The sequence below is a fragment of the Drosophila arizonae genome, chromosome 4 (assembly GCF_054131065.1).
Source record: "Drosophila arizonae isolate 15081-1271.41 chromosome 4, UAZ_ARI_1.0, whole genome shotgun sequence".
In the NCBI taxonomy this organism is placed as follows: domain Eukaryota; kingdom Metazoa; phylum Arthropoda; class Insecta; order Diptera; family Drosophilidae; genus Drosophila; species Drosophila arizonae.
The window spans coordinates 12,241,191-12,258,407 of NC_142924.1; the positions used below are offsets into that span (position 1 = coordinate 12,241,191).

A 17,217-nucleotide genomic window follows, 5' to 3' on the forward strand; every position below is an offset into this window, starting at 1 on the left:
TTTTGATAGTTTGCAAAACTAAAAGCTGACTAATGCAAAGGAAGTTATTTGCATTTCGGATTTAGGATGAAAGTATAATATATGAAAAATTGTGAAATATATGAAGCATATATTGCAAGAGTACAGTAAAGGCTCGCTAATGCAAACGCTCGCTAGTCTAGAGATATGCAAATTTATATTTGTCTAATAACAAATACATATACGGATTTTCAGCTTTATTTTTAGTATTTAAATACCTTCCACTAATATTAAATATTATTTAAATACCGCATGACTTTTCACCTCTATATAGTTGTTGAATACAATTAGTTTCTTTTTTGCCTTGACGTCAACAGTTGATTGTCCAAATATTCTATTGATGAATCCATCAAGGCGTTTTCTCCCAGTCAATCAGAAATTTACAACTCAATCGCGTTTCATTGTTTAAGAACAAACACAAAAAAATGAGTAAAAAGCAGTAGCTACTGTGGCCAATTATTGTTATTTCTTTTGCCATAAACATTTCAGAATTTGCATAAACAATTTGCGCCATAGAAGAAAAAAAACAGAAACATTTCTTTTGTTTGATACATGGAAACAAAATATTTTGCATATCATGCAAGGAGAGCAGGAGAGGGAGGGAGGTAGAGGGAAAGACAGAGAGAGGAAAGTGTGCAAGCAGGCGAGTCTTAAATACGTTTAATTGATTTAAACACGTAAACGAAAATATTGTTATTTTTATTTAATGCAAATTCCAAGCTTCAAGCCTGGCTAATAAGCGGGTCAATTGCGAGGCCTGCATAAAAATAGAAATAAGTATCAGAAATTCAAAATAAAAACCAAACCGCAAGCCGAAGCTAAAACAAAAAAAACAAAAAACAAAAAAAAAAAAAAAAAACAAAAAAAAAATCCAAGCGCCACTCGACGAAAGAAATAACAACAAAACTTTCTTTGCATTTTTGTTTCATTTTATTTTTACTCTTTTTCCTTTTATTTTTGTTATGACCAAAATTTTCACTTTAATTAAATTTAAAGCATGCGCCGACGTCTCTTTAAGTCCATTACAACTTGGCCCCTTGCATATGCAAAAAGCAGAAAAAAAATTAAATCAAATAAAATTGTCATAAAAACAGTCGTTATTTTAGGTGAATTTCTTTTTTCTTTATTATATTTTCTATCTTTCATTTGGTTCGTTGACGCCCTCGTCTACCTTTTGCTATCTCTTTCGCACACGCTAAAAATAGTTGCTTGTCAACTGAAAATCTGTTTTGGGCGAGGGGGCGGTGGCCAGGGCAGGCTTTGCGTTTAGTAATTAAATAGGGCTGCTGTGCCCGTTGGCCCATAATCTAAATAAACTTATTGATTAGTGCTAAGAATGTTCGATTCGATAAACACGTTCCGCAGTCAGGTGTAGGCAGCAGAATTTCGTGGCTAAATTTATACCTAGGGTAGGTCACAGCTGTAACAATGTGATTTATTTATTATTGAGTTTCAGTCAAAGTGTTTACAAAATGATAGAAATGCAGCTTGATTTTCCTTTGGATTTTTAGAATTATTTTACATATATTTTTATTGATATTTATTCCACATAAATCTCAAGTTTCTTGATTGGTTTGTCAGCTGTTTATTTTTTGCCAGTTATTTCAGCTGCCTAAACATTTCTTATATGTTTAAATTATGAGCAATTATTGCAATTTCTTATAATTTGTATAGTAATTGGTATTCGGTACTAATTAATAATTAATAATAAAAATTAAATAGAGAAATTTAAAACAATAATAATATATTTATAAAATATGTGCTACTATTAAAGTTTTATCTTTGTATAATTAAGATATTGTACTATAATTAGTGTGTAATTTGTATATATCTTAAATTTTCCTTCCCTTAATTCTAAAATCTGGTATTTCTTCTACTTACATAATTGTATGTCATCTTGCTCTATTTATATCTTCCTATCTATATATACATTTAAATTGTTGTTGATCGGCTGCTTAAACGCACATCAGGCACTTGTCCCTCCATCTCATTGTCTTTAGGTCGAGGTTTCTCCTCCTTTAACTCCTTCACACTCTCCAATCTCCAATCGCCAATCCACTCATCGTTCAATGCCTCTAACTTAACTCGATTTAAAGTAAACAAATCTCTTTTCTTTTTTTTTTTTTATGGCGGTTTTTCAATAGGTTTTCATGACATTGACTCGCATGTGAAACGCGCCGTGTTTAGCCAAAGTCCAAAGCAAAGTCTCAACTCTAAACTTATTTGTCTTTTGTTTTGGTAGCTTTTTTATTAGCCGTTTCTAGCTATTTCAGTTTTAATGACATGAACATTTATGGCTAAAAATAAATTGTCGACAAGCACAAAACAAGAGTTTTTATGTTTCACGAAAGACAGACATGAGTGTAATGCCTTAAAAAATGGATAAGAACTTGGGCCCATATATCTTTTAGCAGTTCCAATTACTGTTTGCAGTCGGGCCGTTAATTTAGCTAACGTGTGCGCCATGATTAACATTGCGGCACACACCCCTCCATATGCAGCAGCAGCAGAGATTGCGTCCCCAGCGACGACAACGGCTTTCAATTAAAGCACCGGGCGTGGTCCTGGGGGCGTCGGCGATTTATGTGCTCAAGGCCAAGTTGTCAAGAAACGCATTTTGATTGTATATTAGAGTTATGTATACACATATATATATATATATATATATATATATATATATATATATATATATATATATATATATATATATATACATATATATTCGCTTGGGGTCGCACCCCAAGCAAATCTTTCTCTTTGTTGCACAGCATCCCAGCATCGATTTTTGCCATTGCCAGAGACCTTCAGAGGGCTGCCAAGATGCGAGACAGCTACTACTTCTTGGCGCCATTCGCAATGCGCTTGAACGTGGCATTAGTCCAGAACTCGCATGTTCGCCTCGGGATTATGGCATGGCTGTTGGCAATTCGAGCCACGCGACGGGTGGTTGCGAAAACTCTTGTTGATCTCATTGCATCCGGTGAATTTTCCTTGACATTTCCCGCACTCTACTTTTTCAGATTTAAGACGCATTTTGTGTTGTCCAAGGGGTTGCATTATTATTAGATCTAGGAAAAACCCCTATGAAAATGGACGACGAAATTCATTTTATTTATAATGTACGGCTTAGTTTATGCCAATTTTCCATATTTCCATCTAAATTGAAAAGCAAGAATTATTATTAGATTTTGCGAGAAGAAAATTCGATTATAAAATTGATTTATGTTTAGTTTATAAAATATATATATAGATATAAGATATATAAAATAAAAATCTATGAGAGCGATAAATCAATCAATCAATCATTACGGAGAGGTAGTGTTATTATCTCTTTTTCTACGTGTCTCCCTCTCTCTCTATATGTTTAACTATCGGTTTATCTCCCTCGCCACATCTTAATCAATCTCTCTATGGCTCTCTCATTTTCCCATGTTCTCTCTTGTTCTCTTCTCGAAGCTTCGCTTGATGTCTATCTTGCAGTCTAAGATAATTGCATATTCCGCTCACACTGTCCAAGTGCATTGTAAAATAGCCATTGTTGTTGCTGTTGTTGTTGTTGTTGTTGTTGTTGTTGTTGTTGTCGTGTGGTGTCTGCTGTCTATCGATTTCAGTAGCCTTCAGCCTTCAACTGGTGCTGCATGCATATTAAGCAGTTGCCGCTGGCTCTGTGTCCGTGCGTCGCGTATCCATCAGATACGTCTTGGCCAATGCGTTTCGTATGCAAATTGTGACCGTTGCCATTCAAAATCGCGGCGCCTGCGATTTGCTATTTAGAAATCAAATGTGCAACACATTCCCATAAGGGCATGTACGGCACTCGTTGGAGTTGATAAGCCAAGTCATTTTCTTGTAAATATAAATATATATATATATATTTATATATATAAACATTGGTTTTGTTTTATGTAGTACGCATTTCCTTTACAACTTATCGCTTGACCAACTTATTTTTCCACTCCAGTGGAGGCAGCGATAAATGCGTAACAAATTGAAAAACAGTAATAGAAGACCAAAAGTTAGAATGGAATGAAAATAAACAAATAGTTGTGTACGTACAGCTTTTGGCGCTTAATCATTTGCAAGCAATAAAGAATCAATTAAAATGCAGAGAATGTATTCGCAACGAATTTGTTTCTCTAAAAGGCGAGGTATTTACGTATTTATACAATCGCGATGTTTGGCTGACTGTTCGTATGCGTCATTCACAGTTAAAAAATTGACTTTAAGGCTGAGTCGTATAAACAACTCAATTGCTATTTCTCTTAGACTTCTTCAATCGTTTTGTGATAGATTTATCAGTCTATATCTTAGAAACTACCCTCCACTCTCCTTATTTAGTTTTATTTGTCCTATGAGTGTTTTTTTTGTCTTCTTTTGTATGATTAACACCTAGGCGCCACGCCCCAGAATTTAAATTGTTTAAACATTATGCGTCAGCGCATAGCGAAGTGCTTGGCTTTATTTTTACCCAGAAGCTTTCTGTTTTGGTCAGCATCTAAGGATGATTCATAAGCCATACTTTCAGATAAATATGCATATATGTAATATATGCTATATATGTATGTATGTGCATTTATTTCCGCTTAACTGGTGCAATAATGTAATGTATGCGTCAGAGAAATCTAGGAAACTTATCAGCCAAGTTATTGAGGCATATGTAGACTGTGAATAAATTAAATGAACCTGTTGCTGCTCATAAAAATTATATATATACGTATAGATAGATGTATATATAAACTCATACATAAGGTGACAGCGAGTGATTTTATTAAATTTGTTGACGCTTTTATCGAAATATACGCCTTATCGCCGCACTGATAATATAGAATAGATCAAAGAGCATTTGTAGGGCTTATAAAGGCATTGAAAATGCAGCGACCTTTTACAGCACTCACTTGTGCTAAAAGTTAATAACATTTCATAATTTGCTAGAGTTTAATGGAATAAGCTGTATCAAATAACTGAGAACTAACAAAAGGTAGTTCGTATACATACATATCTATATCTATATGTCTGTTAATTCTCTTCACTATCTTTCCACAAACACACACATAGACACACTCACACACGCTGCGATATGAGCAAAGGTTAATAAGCAAATATTAGTTTGGATATTAGATACACAACGTCGTGACAGGTAACTTGTAGAATATTATTTTATTTATTTTTTGTGGGTCTCTCTGTCTCTCTCTCTCTCAACTTGCCTCTCTCTGTTTTCTGTGTTGTTTATTTTATCTGGCCCATGGGCGGCAAACAGAGCTAAATTAATGTTGTTGGCTTCAACATGGCCATGTTTGGGGTGCGGTTGCAGAATATAAAAAACGATTGTTGCAATCGGGCGCGACTGACTGCATAATACTTGCTTGAGCAGCTAAATCTAGCAAAATGATAAACAAATTTTTATATTTTTCGGACATGTTGATCTATGCACCTATCCTATCTTTCAAGCTGTCAAAGTACTATTGTATAATACACTCTGTTAACTTCATGCTTGAAAACCAATATACCCCTTTCACTTAGTAATCGAGTGAGGCAACGCGCGCGTGTTCAATATAGTCAGGCATACCTTTTCGCTGGCGAGATTTATTTTCAATAATTAAAAATACCAAAATGATGAATGGGGCAAACAAAGAAGAAGAAGAAAAAGAATGTTTGTCATAATTGTGAATTTATGCAAAAGCGCGTTCTATGCGATTGTATGTTTTTGTTGTTTTATGCTTTCGCTGATAAATAGTTTTATAATTAAATGTTTTAAAGTTACCACATTGATAAGACCTCTGCAAAGTCATTCAGGATGTGGCTGAAGGCTGGCTTATTGTGATTGCATTTTGTACCCTTGTTTATTGTTTATTGTTAACCCTGTGCTTTGTAACTTACAAAAAAAATCAACAAACTGAAAATATTATTAATTACTTTTGGAGATTTATGTAGTCAAAGAGCTAACCGCATAATTCATTCACGCCTGCTGACTTTTAATGCCGACATGTGGCTGCCACACGGCCAACCGAAAAGCTAAAGAACAAAAGAAGAGCCCTTGCCGAATGTGAAGCCATTTTATTTTGCAAATCGCTGGAGAAACAATGAGGTAGGGAGAAGGAGTGAGTAAAGAGAGAGAGAGAGAGGGAGGAAGAGAGATACAGTCAGCTGGCAGCCACCCTCGTGGAGCTAAGATTCTGTCTCATTTCCATTTCAACTGTTGGCTGCACTTGACATCAAGTGGACAAGTGCCAGGAGTAGCGCCTGCAGGGCGAGCAATGCTTTGTTGTTGCTGCTGCCACATGCAACACTGCGACTGCTCCAATTTCAGCGGCTTGCAACACGTTTCATTATCTGCTTGACAGTTGACGAAAAGCTTTTCCCTTTTGAGTCATTTCCTCAGATCAGACTTTGCTGACTCACCCAGAACGACGAGGGGTGGTTTTGATAAGGGCCGCCACCCTCGCCAACAGCTGTTGGCTGTTGTATGACTCACACAGCCACAGCTGACATTGTAAGGGCGCGTGGGCGGGTGTCTATGTTTACTTAGTCCACCCACTCATTCTCTCTCCCTCTCTCTCTCTCTTTCTCCCCTTCAATGCCTGCAGCCTTGTCAACTCAAATTGTGGCAAAATGCTTGATTATGATGTTTGCCCAGTGCTAAAAGTGGAAAATTATTCCACACTGTGCTACACTAATAAAAAAACCATGCAAAGTAAACTAATTAAAAATCTCACACTAATTGCAATACTTCAATTTTAGCTGTTGACAAAGTTTATTTTAGGAATGTTTAATAAAACCAAATAAAGAGTTGCCTCGACTAATATCAAGAATGTTAACACACTTTTCTCTCAGTGTTTGGGAAACTGTTGTAAGCTTCAAAAAAAAGCTTTTATATATATATTTTTATGCATGTATGCTGGTATATTTATGCCCCAGGCAAGTTCAAAGGCAAAGGCACAAAAGCCATAGAAAGCGAGCGGGAGGGCGAGCGAGATAGCTGTAGGAAATTTCCTTTGTTGTGTTATGTATACTTTGTGTGTTTGTGTGTGTTGACATCTCATCATAAAATGTTATGTGAATGCGTTTTTGAACGCGTTTTTATCCATTCGCCATTTGCCATAAAGGCGAAGCATGTAAATATCAAGTCCGCGCCTGTCGCCTGGCCTGGCCTGAACGTGGCCTGGCCAATTCCTTGCCTGAACCTGGCTCTGGCTTTGGCTCTTTGTCTTCGCTGCACACGCGCGCTCCTTCCTTTTGGGCCAAACAGCTGCCGCGCCCCGCCAGCAAATTAGCTTCATTTCCTGTCGCATGACATGCCCAAGGCTTTAACCCTACCAAAATTCAATGCCTGCTTTTTTGTCGTTGTTATTCATAAATATTTTAAAGGCACATGCAAATTGTTGAGGAGCATCTACTTGGTAATACTCTTCTATGTAGAATTTGGCGATGATATTATTAATAAATTGTATATATGTATATTAAATAAGATAATGACAGTGTATAATATAAATATTATCTTTGATCAACAAAGAGATCTATATATATAACTCTTCCATTCTTAAATGTGATTTTAGCTTAGATAACTAATTATATAGCCATCTATATCTATGTTAGGGCATTTGAGTTTCAACAACTCGAGCTTAGCTTTTCTCTTTTGTTTTTGTTTGTGGCACGGCTTGCAAAATCTCAAGTCGTATTATTTATTTATCTTCAGCTTTTTTTGGGAGTTTTATTTTTTTGTTTTTCTTCTCTGCCAGCGTGGGCAAGCTGTGTGAAGGAGTTGCTGCCTGCGCGGCTAACGGAAATCGTTAAATGCTTTTGAGGGCAGCGCGCAGATAAGCCGTCCCATGAGGCAACATGCGGCGTGTTGCCGCAACATGTTGCCAGGCTGTCAACTATATATATGTATGTTTTGCAAAGATGTTAACGAACTCATTTCTGTTTGTGTTTTTTGTTCGCTTTTGTGTTCATAAAGAAATCGATTCTTTCGGTACCGGAAGGGCCGCACAGCGATCGGGGCAACATCAGGCAGCGGGGATCGAGCACGTAGCCGGCTACTGGGCACGATCGCTCATTTGGTCGGGCTGGCCTGGCCAGGCCAGGGCCCGAGCCATATTGTACGTGGCATAAACACGAATGAGGTCGCTTTCAGTTTCTGCACACCAAACTGATTCATTCGTCCATAAAAACGCAGCTCCCATAAAGTGTAAGGAAACGCGTGCCACACGCAACGATGGGCGAGGGGATGGGCGAGGCAATGCGGGGCCGCCATTGTCTACCCCTGCAGTCGCTGTTTATGACTACTTTAAATAAAATGCATCAATCATTCAACGGCGCACATTAAAAAAATAGCATTGGCTTTGTTTTGTCAGCGCGTGAGAAATTGCATTTGATTTAGTTGCTCATAATATGAGGGGGATCATCACCGACAATCAAGTGTCCGAGTTGCTCATCCAGCGGGCAGACCAGCGGCCGCGGCAGCAGCAATGGTGGCTTTGGCTCAGCTTGCGGCACACTTTTTGCCGCCGCATTTAGTGGCAAAGCTGCGCTGCGCGCCGGTCGAAATAAGTCAAGAGTCTGAGACGTGTCTCGCTGCTTTGCCCCAACGTGGTATAATAATATTAAAACTTCACTCGGTTCATAAAGAGGCAGAAAAGAAAACGTTGCTGGGCGCACCACAGACGACGGGCATAAAAGTTGCGCGTTGTTTGCTGCCAGTGGAGCAGAAGCTGAAGTAAGCAGGCAGCAGGCAGCTGGCAGCTGGCAGTGGGCAGTGGGGCTTGGGGCATGTGGCAGGCGCAAGAAGTTGTTGCACAGTTGTTGCCGGTGCAATGCACTCCATACGACGCTGTCATTGCGGCAGCTGCCTCAGCTGCCAACTATTTTGCATCACACACACACACATGCATAAAAACTAATAAGTGTTGCAACAGTGTGTGTGTGTGCTGGGTCGTGTCATGCAACTCGCTGCACACGTCGCCTTCAACGTTGCTGTCAGCGTTGTCGCCTTGTGATAATGCCATTATGCTATGATGGTAGCGTTGATTCCACCGAGAGAGAAGAAGAAGCAGAAGTAGAAGCAAAAGCAGACTTGCAACAAGAACTGCACTAAGTAGAGCTTTAAGAAGAAGCAGAAGTTGAAGACACGACAGAACATTGACTTTGAAGTCGCACCCAATGGGGAGTCGACAATTTACTGCTGTCTGCGCCGTAAGCGTTGTGATGCAGAGCGAATTTCTAATTAAAATATGCTAATCCATGTGGAAAGATGGATTAATCGATTAATCATGCGATCGATAATATGTAATCAAATGAGACGTGTGCAGTTTAGGGGTTTATATAGATCATAAATTTTGCCGGCTGTAATTGAGCTGACAATTATGGGATATCTATATATCTGTATAGCGATAAGATAATTTAATGTGATAGTCAATGAATGACAATTGAATAGGGTGCTGTTATCGATAACAGATCGATATAAGCATATATAACAGAGTATTTAGAGCAAAAATTACTGAATAACAAAAGTTTAGCATATATGTACCTAACTTTTCTCCACATATTCACTAACTTTCTTTATCTCTTTCTCGTTCTCTGTTTGCTTTCCAGGTAAGTTCACTCTTCACAATTAATCAAGCCACGTGAGTTTATCTACCAGCTGCCATTCGATAAACACATTTGCCATTTCTCAGTTTATAAACAAAGCGCGCTGAGAATCGAGTAGAGGGGCAGTAAAACAAAAAACAAGAGAAGCAACAGCGGCATTGCAAGGCCTTAGGCTGCGTTGTTAGACGGCATTGCAATTGATGCGTTTATTTTTATAAGCCTTTAGCGCATTTATTATAAACAAAATATATTTTCAAGCGTTCGAGCGTACAATGTTTATAAGTCGCACATTGTTGTTGTTGCTGTTGTTGTTGTTGCAGTGTTTATGTTAACATTGACTGCTAGGCTGAATGAAAAGAGGAAGAGTCAGCCACCCACAGAAACTTCTTGACGCATTTCCGTAGAATCTCTCTTTTTTTTCTTTCTCCTTAGTTTTCTATTTAGTAAACAGCACGTCTTCCATTTCTGGCCACGCCTCTTGGGCCCGTTTCACTGGACAGGCAGCTGGTTAACTTTTACTTTTTGTATATATACATGCAGCGAATCGATATTGATATATAGATATCTGTAAATAATATATACATATATGAAACGCAATGCGTTCATAATTCTCTTTATATGCCATATATGGGGAAGTATTTCCGCATTTTATTTTGGCACTTTCAGTTTTCAATAATGCGTTCCCCACTCGTATTATATATCATCTTTGAATATATATATATGGATATACAAATATATTCATAAATGCTTATGCATTCGCTTTATTGTCTACTTGATGAGCTGACTAATGAAGCTGGTACGAGGGATCCCCTGGAAGCCCCTCATCTCCTTTCACATAGCTACTTCTCTCTCTTTTCTATCTCTTTCTGTCGTTGGCATTATTCATCAGCATAATTAATATTACAAATCATAAAACGTCAGTCAATTTGCATTTGTATTGTTTACAATAGCAACAATAACAACAGCACAAAATTTGTTTTCATCCAAAGTCTTGTTACTTGGTTTGTTGTAGTTTGTTTTGAAAATTATTTATGCATTTTATAGTCAGCTCTTTCATATATATATACATATATATATATATATATATATATATATATATATATATATATATATATATATATATATATATATATATATATATATATATATATATATATATATATATATATATATATATATATATATATATATATATATACATATATTCACACATAAAATTTTGGGACAGGTGTAAACCGGTTTTAGCTTAGTCTATTTTTCAGTTTCAGCCGACTGCATAATTTGTTTGATTTACTTTTTTTTTTTTGGGTCTTTCTCGAACTCAAATTCGATGTGTGATTTGATATTTGTGTGTGCATTTCTTTCTGTGGGGAACCTGTGCTTAACTGAATTCTATTGTTAATTTGCGAAAGTGAAAACAGCTTTTATAGCTCTACACAAACAACAATTCAGTTTAACACAAATGAAATGCAAATTGAGCAATGAAATGGAAAGAAAGAATGAAAAATAAAAGCAACTGTTGGATCATAAAATAAAATAGATATCATGAAAAAATTAACATATGATGGAAAATGTTGTTTGTGGAGTGCTACGAGAATTTGTGCTAACGGTAGCTCGAATGCATTCTAACTGTTGTTGCAGCCGTTAATCAGTGACCGAAACTTCTGAGAAATGCCGTCAAAAGAATTCTTTTGAGAAAAGGTTTACATAAGGTAAAGGTTTCGAAAAATGATGTCGATGACAAGTAGTCCAGGTTGAGTAAACTATTTATAGAAAAATTTGATTACTCTTTTGTTTTGTAGAAGCCTACAAAATGATTCTGAACCCAAAAAAAAAATGTATATAGTCAAATTGTTTTCGATGACTAAATTGAACACAAAATTTTCCTAACGAAAATATTTATAAATCTGTATATATAAAGATATTTATATAAATATATATATTCCCAAATGGCCACTTGGAAAATGTTTTTCATACAAAAATAAGCAAAAGCACTTGGCCAATGTTTTTCTGCACAGCCCACGCCGAAAAAATCCACAGCAGCCGGCGAAAAAATGAAGAAAAAAAACACTTGAAATATATAGAAGAAAAAAGCAGGAAAAAAAAACACATGCATCAAATGATCTTAAATGCGGTGATCGTTGCCTCGTTCATAAATCGTTTGGCTTTCGGGTGTTGTAGGTGGGAGGCGTTTAGCAATACTTGTTATGAAATAGCCATCACTACACCTCACTCTCTCCCTCTCACTGTTTCTCTCTTACTCGCTTTGCATCTATGTAAGTGGTTCGTTTTGTTTGGCGAGTTTTGCAGACGTTTCATTGTGAGGCGATCATGTTCAATTTTGTTTATTTTTGTTTCCAAAGGCGTTGTCCGAAAGCCTAGCGTCGAAATTGAACCAGGCCAAAAAACAATGGCATAGTCCGGAGTGGCACTTGGCGTTGAAACTCGTTTAGCCGTTTGATGATGGAGTTGCATAGGCAACTAACTAAGTCTCTGCAGTCACCCCTTTCGCAGTCTCACTCTCTTTCTTTCTCTCTCTCTCTCTCTCCGTCTCTCCCACTCTGGCATACAGCTGTGTGTGTTTAACGTCGTCAAGCAGCTGGAACAAACAGAAAATCTCGGCTAAACAATGGCAAAGTCCGTTTTCCGCCTGCTCGCTGCACTCAACCATAGGAAACTGAGAAAAAGCTACAAAAACAACAACCGCGAGCAATTGAAACCAGAATTTCGTTTGGTTTAGATTTTCACTTTTGTGGCTGTCGGTCAATTACCCAACCTCTCGCTCCTCGCGCCTTGTGCCTGCCAATCATTCAGTCAGTCAGTCAGTCAGCGAATGGGGCCGGCCACCTCCTGCCTTCTCCTGCACTTGGATCTCAGCCAGCGGCACGTGTTCCCATCAGCTGCGCCTAGCCAATTTTCGCTTTGTTCTAAGGCACACACATTACTTGCTTTTCACCGGCTTAATTGAAAGCGTTTCTGTCCGCAGGGCACTCACCACTGCCTGTGCTCACTCAATTGTCCACTATGATTAGGCGGCAGCTGCTCTCAGCTGTTGCAGATTGGCATTTCGAATTGTTGCGGACCTGATTGAAGCTGAGTTTATGCAAAGCTGCTGCTGCTGCTGTTGGCTATAATTGGGTTTGCAATTGGTGAAAACAGACAGAGAGAGAGAGAGAGAGAGAGAGAGAGAGAGAGAGAGAGAGAGCATTCAAAATTAATCAATGAGTAGATAATATTTAGCTTGCGTTTTTAGTTGTTTTTGCGCGATAGTCCTATTATAATAGTTGAGAGAGTCAATGCTTCAGGCTATATTATATAAAACGTAGAAAAATCTGCAGAAAATTGATATTTATATAGAGTCTAGAGAATGCGGAAACAGGTGTTCCTATAATATAATAGATAAATTATAAATAATTTACATAATGATTACATATAATACAATGATTCATTAGTTGCCAATTTAGTTCAAAATTCCATTTGTACAGCATTTTAAATTGCATTTTAAGCGAATGAGATTCGATTTGAATCACTTACGCACGTTCGCTTTAAATTAAATTATTTTTATACATATGCGCAAACAACTTAATTATCAGTGAATATTTAATTCTTTGTCCCATTGTTGTCGCTGTGGCTGGCTTCAGCTGCTTCTTCAGCTGCAACTCTCTCACGTTCGTGCAGCTGGCAAAAGTCGTAGACAATTTAACCTTTTGAACTGACCAGAGAGCTCAGCTTGAGGCAGCTTGTGACGTCAGTTTGTTGTTGTTGCTGTTGCATGTCTGTCGTTGTTGTTGTTGTTGTTGTTGTTGCTGCTGCTGCCTGTTATTAATTGACTTTTGAGTTGACTCGACTGGGCGAAATGGCAGCGTTTAATTTATTGCACATACGCCCCGCTGTCTATGAAAAGTTAAAGAAAAAGTGCAAGAAGCAGGCAAGCAGGAAAGGCAGACAGAAAGGAAAGAGAACAGAGAGTGTACAGAGAGTGAACTATACCACCCACATGGCATAGCATAGTTGCTGCTGCCGCTGCTGCTGCTGCTGCGGAAGCTGCTGCTTAAGGAAGTCGCAGCTGAAAGCTGCAGTCAATTGTTCGAGGTGTGAGGCGTCTGTCTGCCAGGAAGAGTCGAATTGCATTTTCATGGCTCATAAATATTGCATTATGGCTCACAGTCCGTCAAGCACATGCTCAAGTGTTCTCTCCGCCTATGTTGACTTGAGTGCTTTGCGATCTAAATACCCTGCAAATGCATAATTTATACGATGTGCACATTAAATCAAGTACTCCGCTCTTTAGTTTTATAATATAATTGAATAACTCTTCCTTTGGCAAATTTCTTAAAGTACTAAATAATAAAAAATTTAGCGCACTGCTTAAAAATAGCTGTAAAAAATGCAATCATTTTTATTGCTGAGCATTTCCTCGGGGCAACTATAAAAATCTCAAATAATATATTTCTCTTGCCTGTGTTTATTTATTTTATGGTGTATGGGAACAAGATTTCTCTTTCTCTCTCTCGCTAAATCTCTGGTATTTGTATGTATTGCTCTCTCGCTCTCTCTCTCTTCCTCTTCTAGCAATAGTATTTTCTGTAAGTTCTTGCTTTTGCCTAGTCACTCGCAACGCGTTTCGCTTTTATAATTGCCACCTTGTTTTCCACGAATCTTTTGCCGCTATCCGAGCACAATCTGAAGCGTATGTAAATACATACATATGCATATGTGAGAATTTTAATTATAAGGCAGGCGCAACAACAACAATAACAACAGCTAATTACTTACATATATGTAAAAGTATATCTATGTAGCCTTAGATTAATGATAACTTGAGTTGAGTTAAGAGCTGCCTCTCTAGCGAAATGGCAACGAAGAAGAATAACACGAGTGCATGAGAAATTACTTACATGGAAAATGTTGTTTGTTGTTGCTGTGGTAATTTGTGATGCCGCCTGCTCTAGTTAAAAGTAAAAAAGTATATATATATATATACACATATATCTATAAAAACATTGCATTTTTTGTCGTACATGCAACGGAAATGCAACAAATTGTTGTCTAAGCTCTTGGCAACAAAACGAACTGAGAGAAAAAAAAAAAAAAAAAGCGAAACTATGGCAATGCCATGCTTGCCTTTAAGTCCTGGCCAACATCTATTTATAGCCAGTTAGTCGTAGCTATCGGCCCGGCCATGATCCTCTTTTCATCCAACATCTATGGATTCTACAATGTCCGGGCCTGCATTGGGCAATGCGCAATGCGCATGCGCCACACGACGACCGACGGCCGACGGCTCCAACAAAGTAGTTCAACCTGTTCGGCTGCTTTGCGACGCGGCCAAAAGAATGTGGCTGCGAATTTATAGCTCTTTTGCTTTCAACTTTACTACAAAGACCGGCTGCGATGCGATGAAGACTTCTTCAATATACATTTTTCTAGCTTTTCAACAGCAGCAGCAGCAGCAGCAGAGGCAACAGCAGCTAGAAAATAAGTAAATTTTAAAGTTTTCTAGCAATTTAAGCGCAAGATTTACGCAAATATGTTGCGCTGAATGGCCACGCCACATAAAGTAAAACTTGAGCGTTGTGGTAAGCAGGGGGGCAGCAGGGGGGCAGCAGGGGGGCAGCAGGGCCAATAAATGCCAGACACATAAAATGTGTGTAAAGTCGTTGTAAATATGTGCTAATGGACCGAGTTTTCTAGTATTTAAATGAACTTTGCTTGCGCGGAAGCTAAATGTAAAATAAATTATATATAATTTATCAATATTTACATGTAATAAGACATAAATCAAATATATATAGTATATATAGTCAATATATAAATTTTTATGAAAACTCTTTCTTATAGCATTAAAGTTTATTATGATTTACATGGTTTTTATATTATAGTTTTATATATCTGTTACTCACATTTTTTTGCAGTGTATAAGTAGTTTCGTCGTTTTGCCTTGCTTTGCATATGAAGTGAAACTTAACTACGCTGCGAGCTGTGCTTCAATGTCCGTTGTAGTCATTCCCTCAATTCAACAATATCAAATTCATTCATTTATAGCGTAGCACAGCATCTGCTCTGCGCTGCTAGAGTTTTGTCTTAAGTTGTCTTCTTCTACGCTGTTTGTTTCGCTTCTTCAGCCCAGTTGAGTTGAGTTCGGTTCAGCGCAGCGCAGCTTCTCTCAATTAAGTTTAATGAGCACATGGGCATTTTCATAATTGGAGCAAATTAACTTGGATGGCGCTTGAGCGAGAGGAGTGTGGGCAGAGGAGGATACGGACTTCAGTGCCAAATGCCTTTTGGACTCCATATAGATCATGTACAGAGCACAAAATGCCGGAAATGTTTGTTGGCCAACTGTTTGCTTGACCAACATGTTGGCAGCTGCCAATTGAATCTGTTGCCAGTTCTTGCTGTTGTTGTTGTTGTAGGTAGGCACTTAGCTGGTACTTTGTACTATATCAGTCAATTGTTTCTGCTGTTGTTGTTGCTGTTGAACGCCTAATGAGCGGCCATTGTCAACGAGCCAGAGCACTGTTTTGGCCGGGCCAACACAGCGTGCGCCAGTTATACGTTTTTTTCTGCTCGAGTTGTGGGCACGTTTCGAGGTCACTTGACCAGCACGCAATCAGCCATAAAAAAAGAGCTACATACAAATTTAATAAATATAACAATAAAATAAATTGCAAAAAAAAGTAAATAAAACAGTTTTGCACTTCTGCTTGGCTGATTGCTTTCTGTGCTGATTTTGGCCGACTCACGACTCGTATGATTCTGAATATTTATTGAAATTCTTGGCTTATCAGCGACACCAAAACTGAGTTTTGGGCCACTTAAGCTGGCTACACTCTGTAGCACTTGGCCAATTAGTTTGCATCTGGCTTTCAACATGAGCTGCCTGTTTGGCTATTTGACTGCTGTTACACATTTCAGCCACAAGGATTGGCATATGGACATTTTGGTGAGTGCAAATGGAACAACAACTGCACCAACAACAGCGACAAGAATTGCACCGCAGGTGGCTAGCTGGCTGGCTGGTTGGCTGGTTGGCTGCCTGCATTAACGTGGCTAAGACCAGTTTGCAATTAAATGTCGCCATTTACATGTGCTTTGATTTTTGCATAACCAACTGCAGCCAATGTGTGTTAGAGTTGGCAGCAGCTTAACTGGAATGCCAGCTAAGAAAGTACAGTCGTACATTAAGAAACTGGCGAGAAATGGGCTAAGGTGAATAATATTTATAAGAAGTGAAACAATTCGAAATTCGCGCTAAAAGCTGCAAGTCGAGCTATCGATTAAGCAGAAAAATACATTGACAGCTTTTCATGGGAAAAAGTATTGAATAATTATTACTGTTGTTATTGTTATTGTGCAGTGGACATTATGTTTCTGAATATAGATGCAACTAAGACTCTATGAGTCGTAGACTTAGCCATCTCTCAGATATTGCCTCTAATGTGAGTTGCGTGATTCGTTCGTGTCGTGTCTTTTTGATTTTCTTTTGGGCCACTCACGTGAGCATCTCTGCAAGCTGCACACTTAGCCATTGGCTACCAGATTTTGACCAACTAGCTGGCTGCTTGGCTTTAGCTCTTGGCTAAAGTTAAAAGTTCAAATAAACGGCGTTGT

The 17,217-nt window shown here is 38.1% G+C and overlaps 1 protein-coding gene across 12 annotated transcripts in view; it reads left to right on the forward strand.

The window, feature by feature from the left end:
* Nucleotides 1-17,217, forward strand: part of Cip4 (formin-binding protein 1-like Cip4) — a 35,042-nt gene that overhangs the window by 2,195 nt on the left and 15,630 nt on the right. Inside the window, exon 1 of one of the 12 annotated variants that reach the window (XM_089467755.1) lies at nt 16,414-16,549. The exons of the other annotated variants lie outside the window; for them this stretch is intronic. Within the exon in view, the coding sequence (XP_089323881.1) occupies nt 16,478-16,549 (72 nt within the window). The 5' untranslated portion in view covers nt 16,414-16,477. Of the gene's footprint in view, nt 1-16,413; nt 16,550-17,217 lie in introns of those variants that run through there. 12 annotated transcript variants of the gene reach the window in all.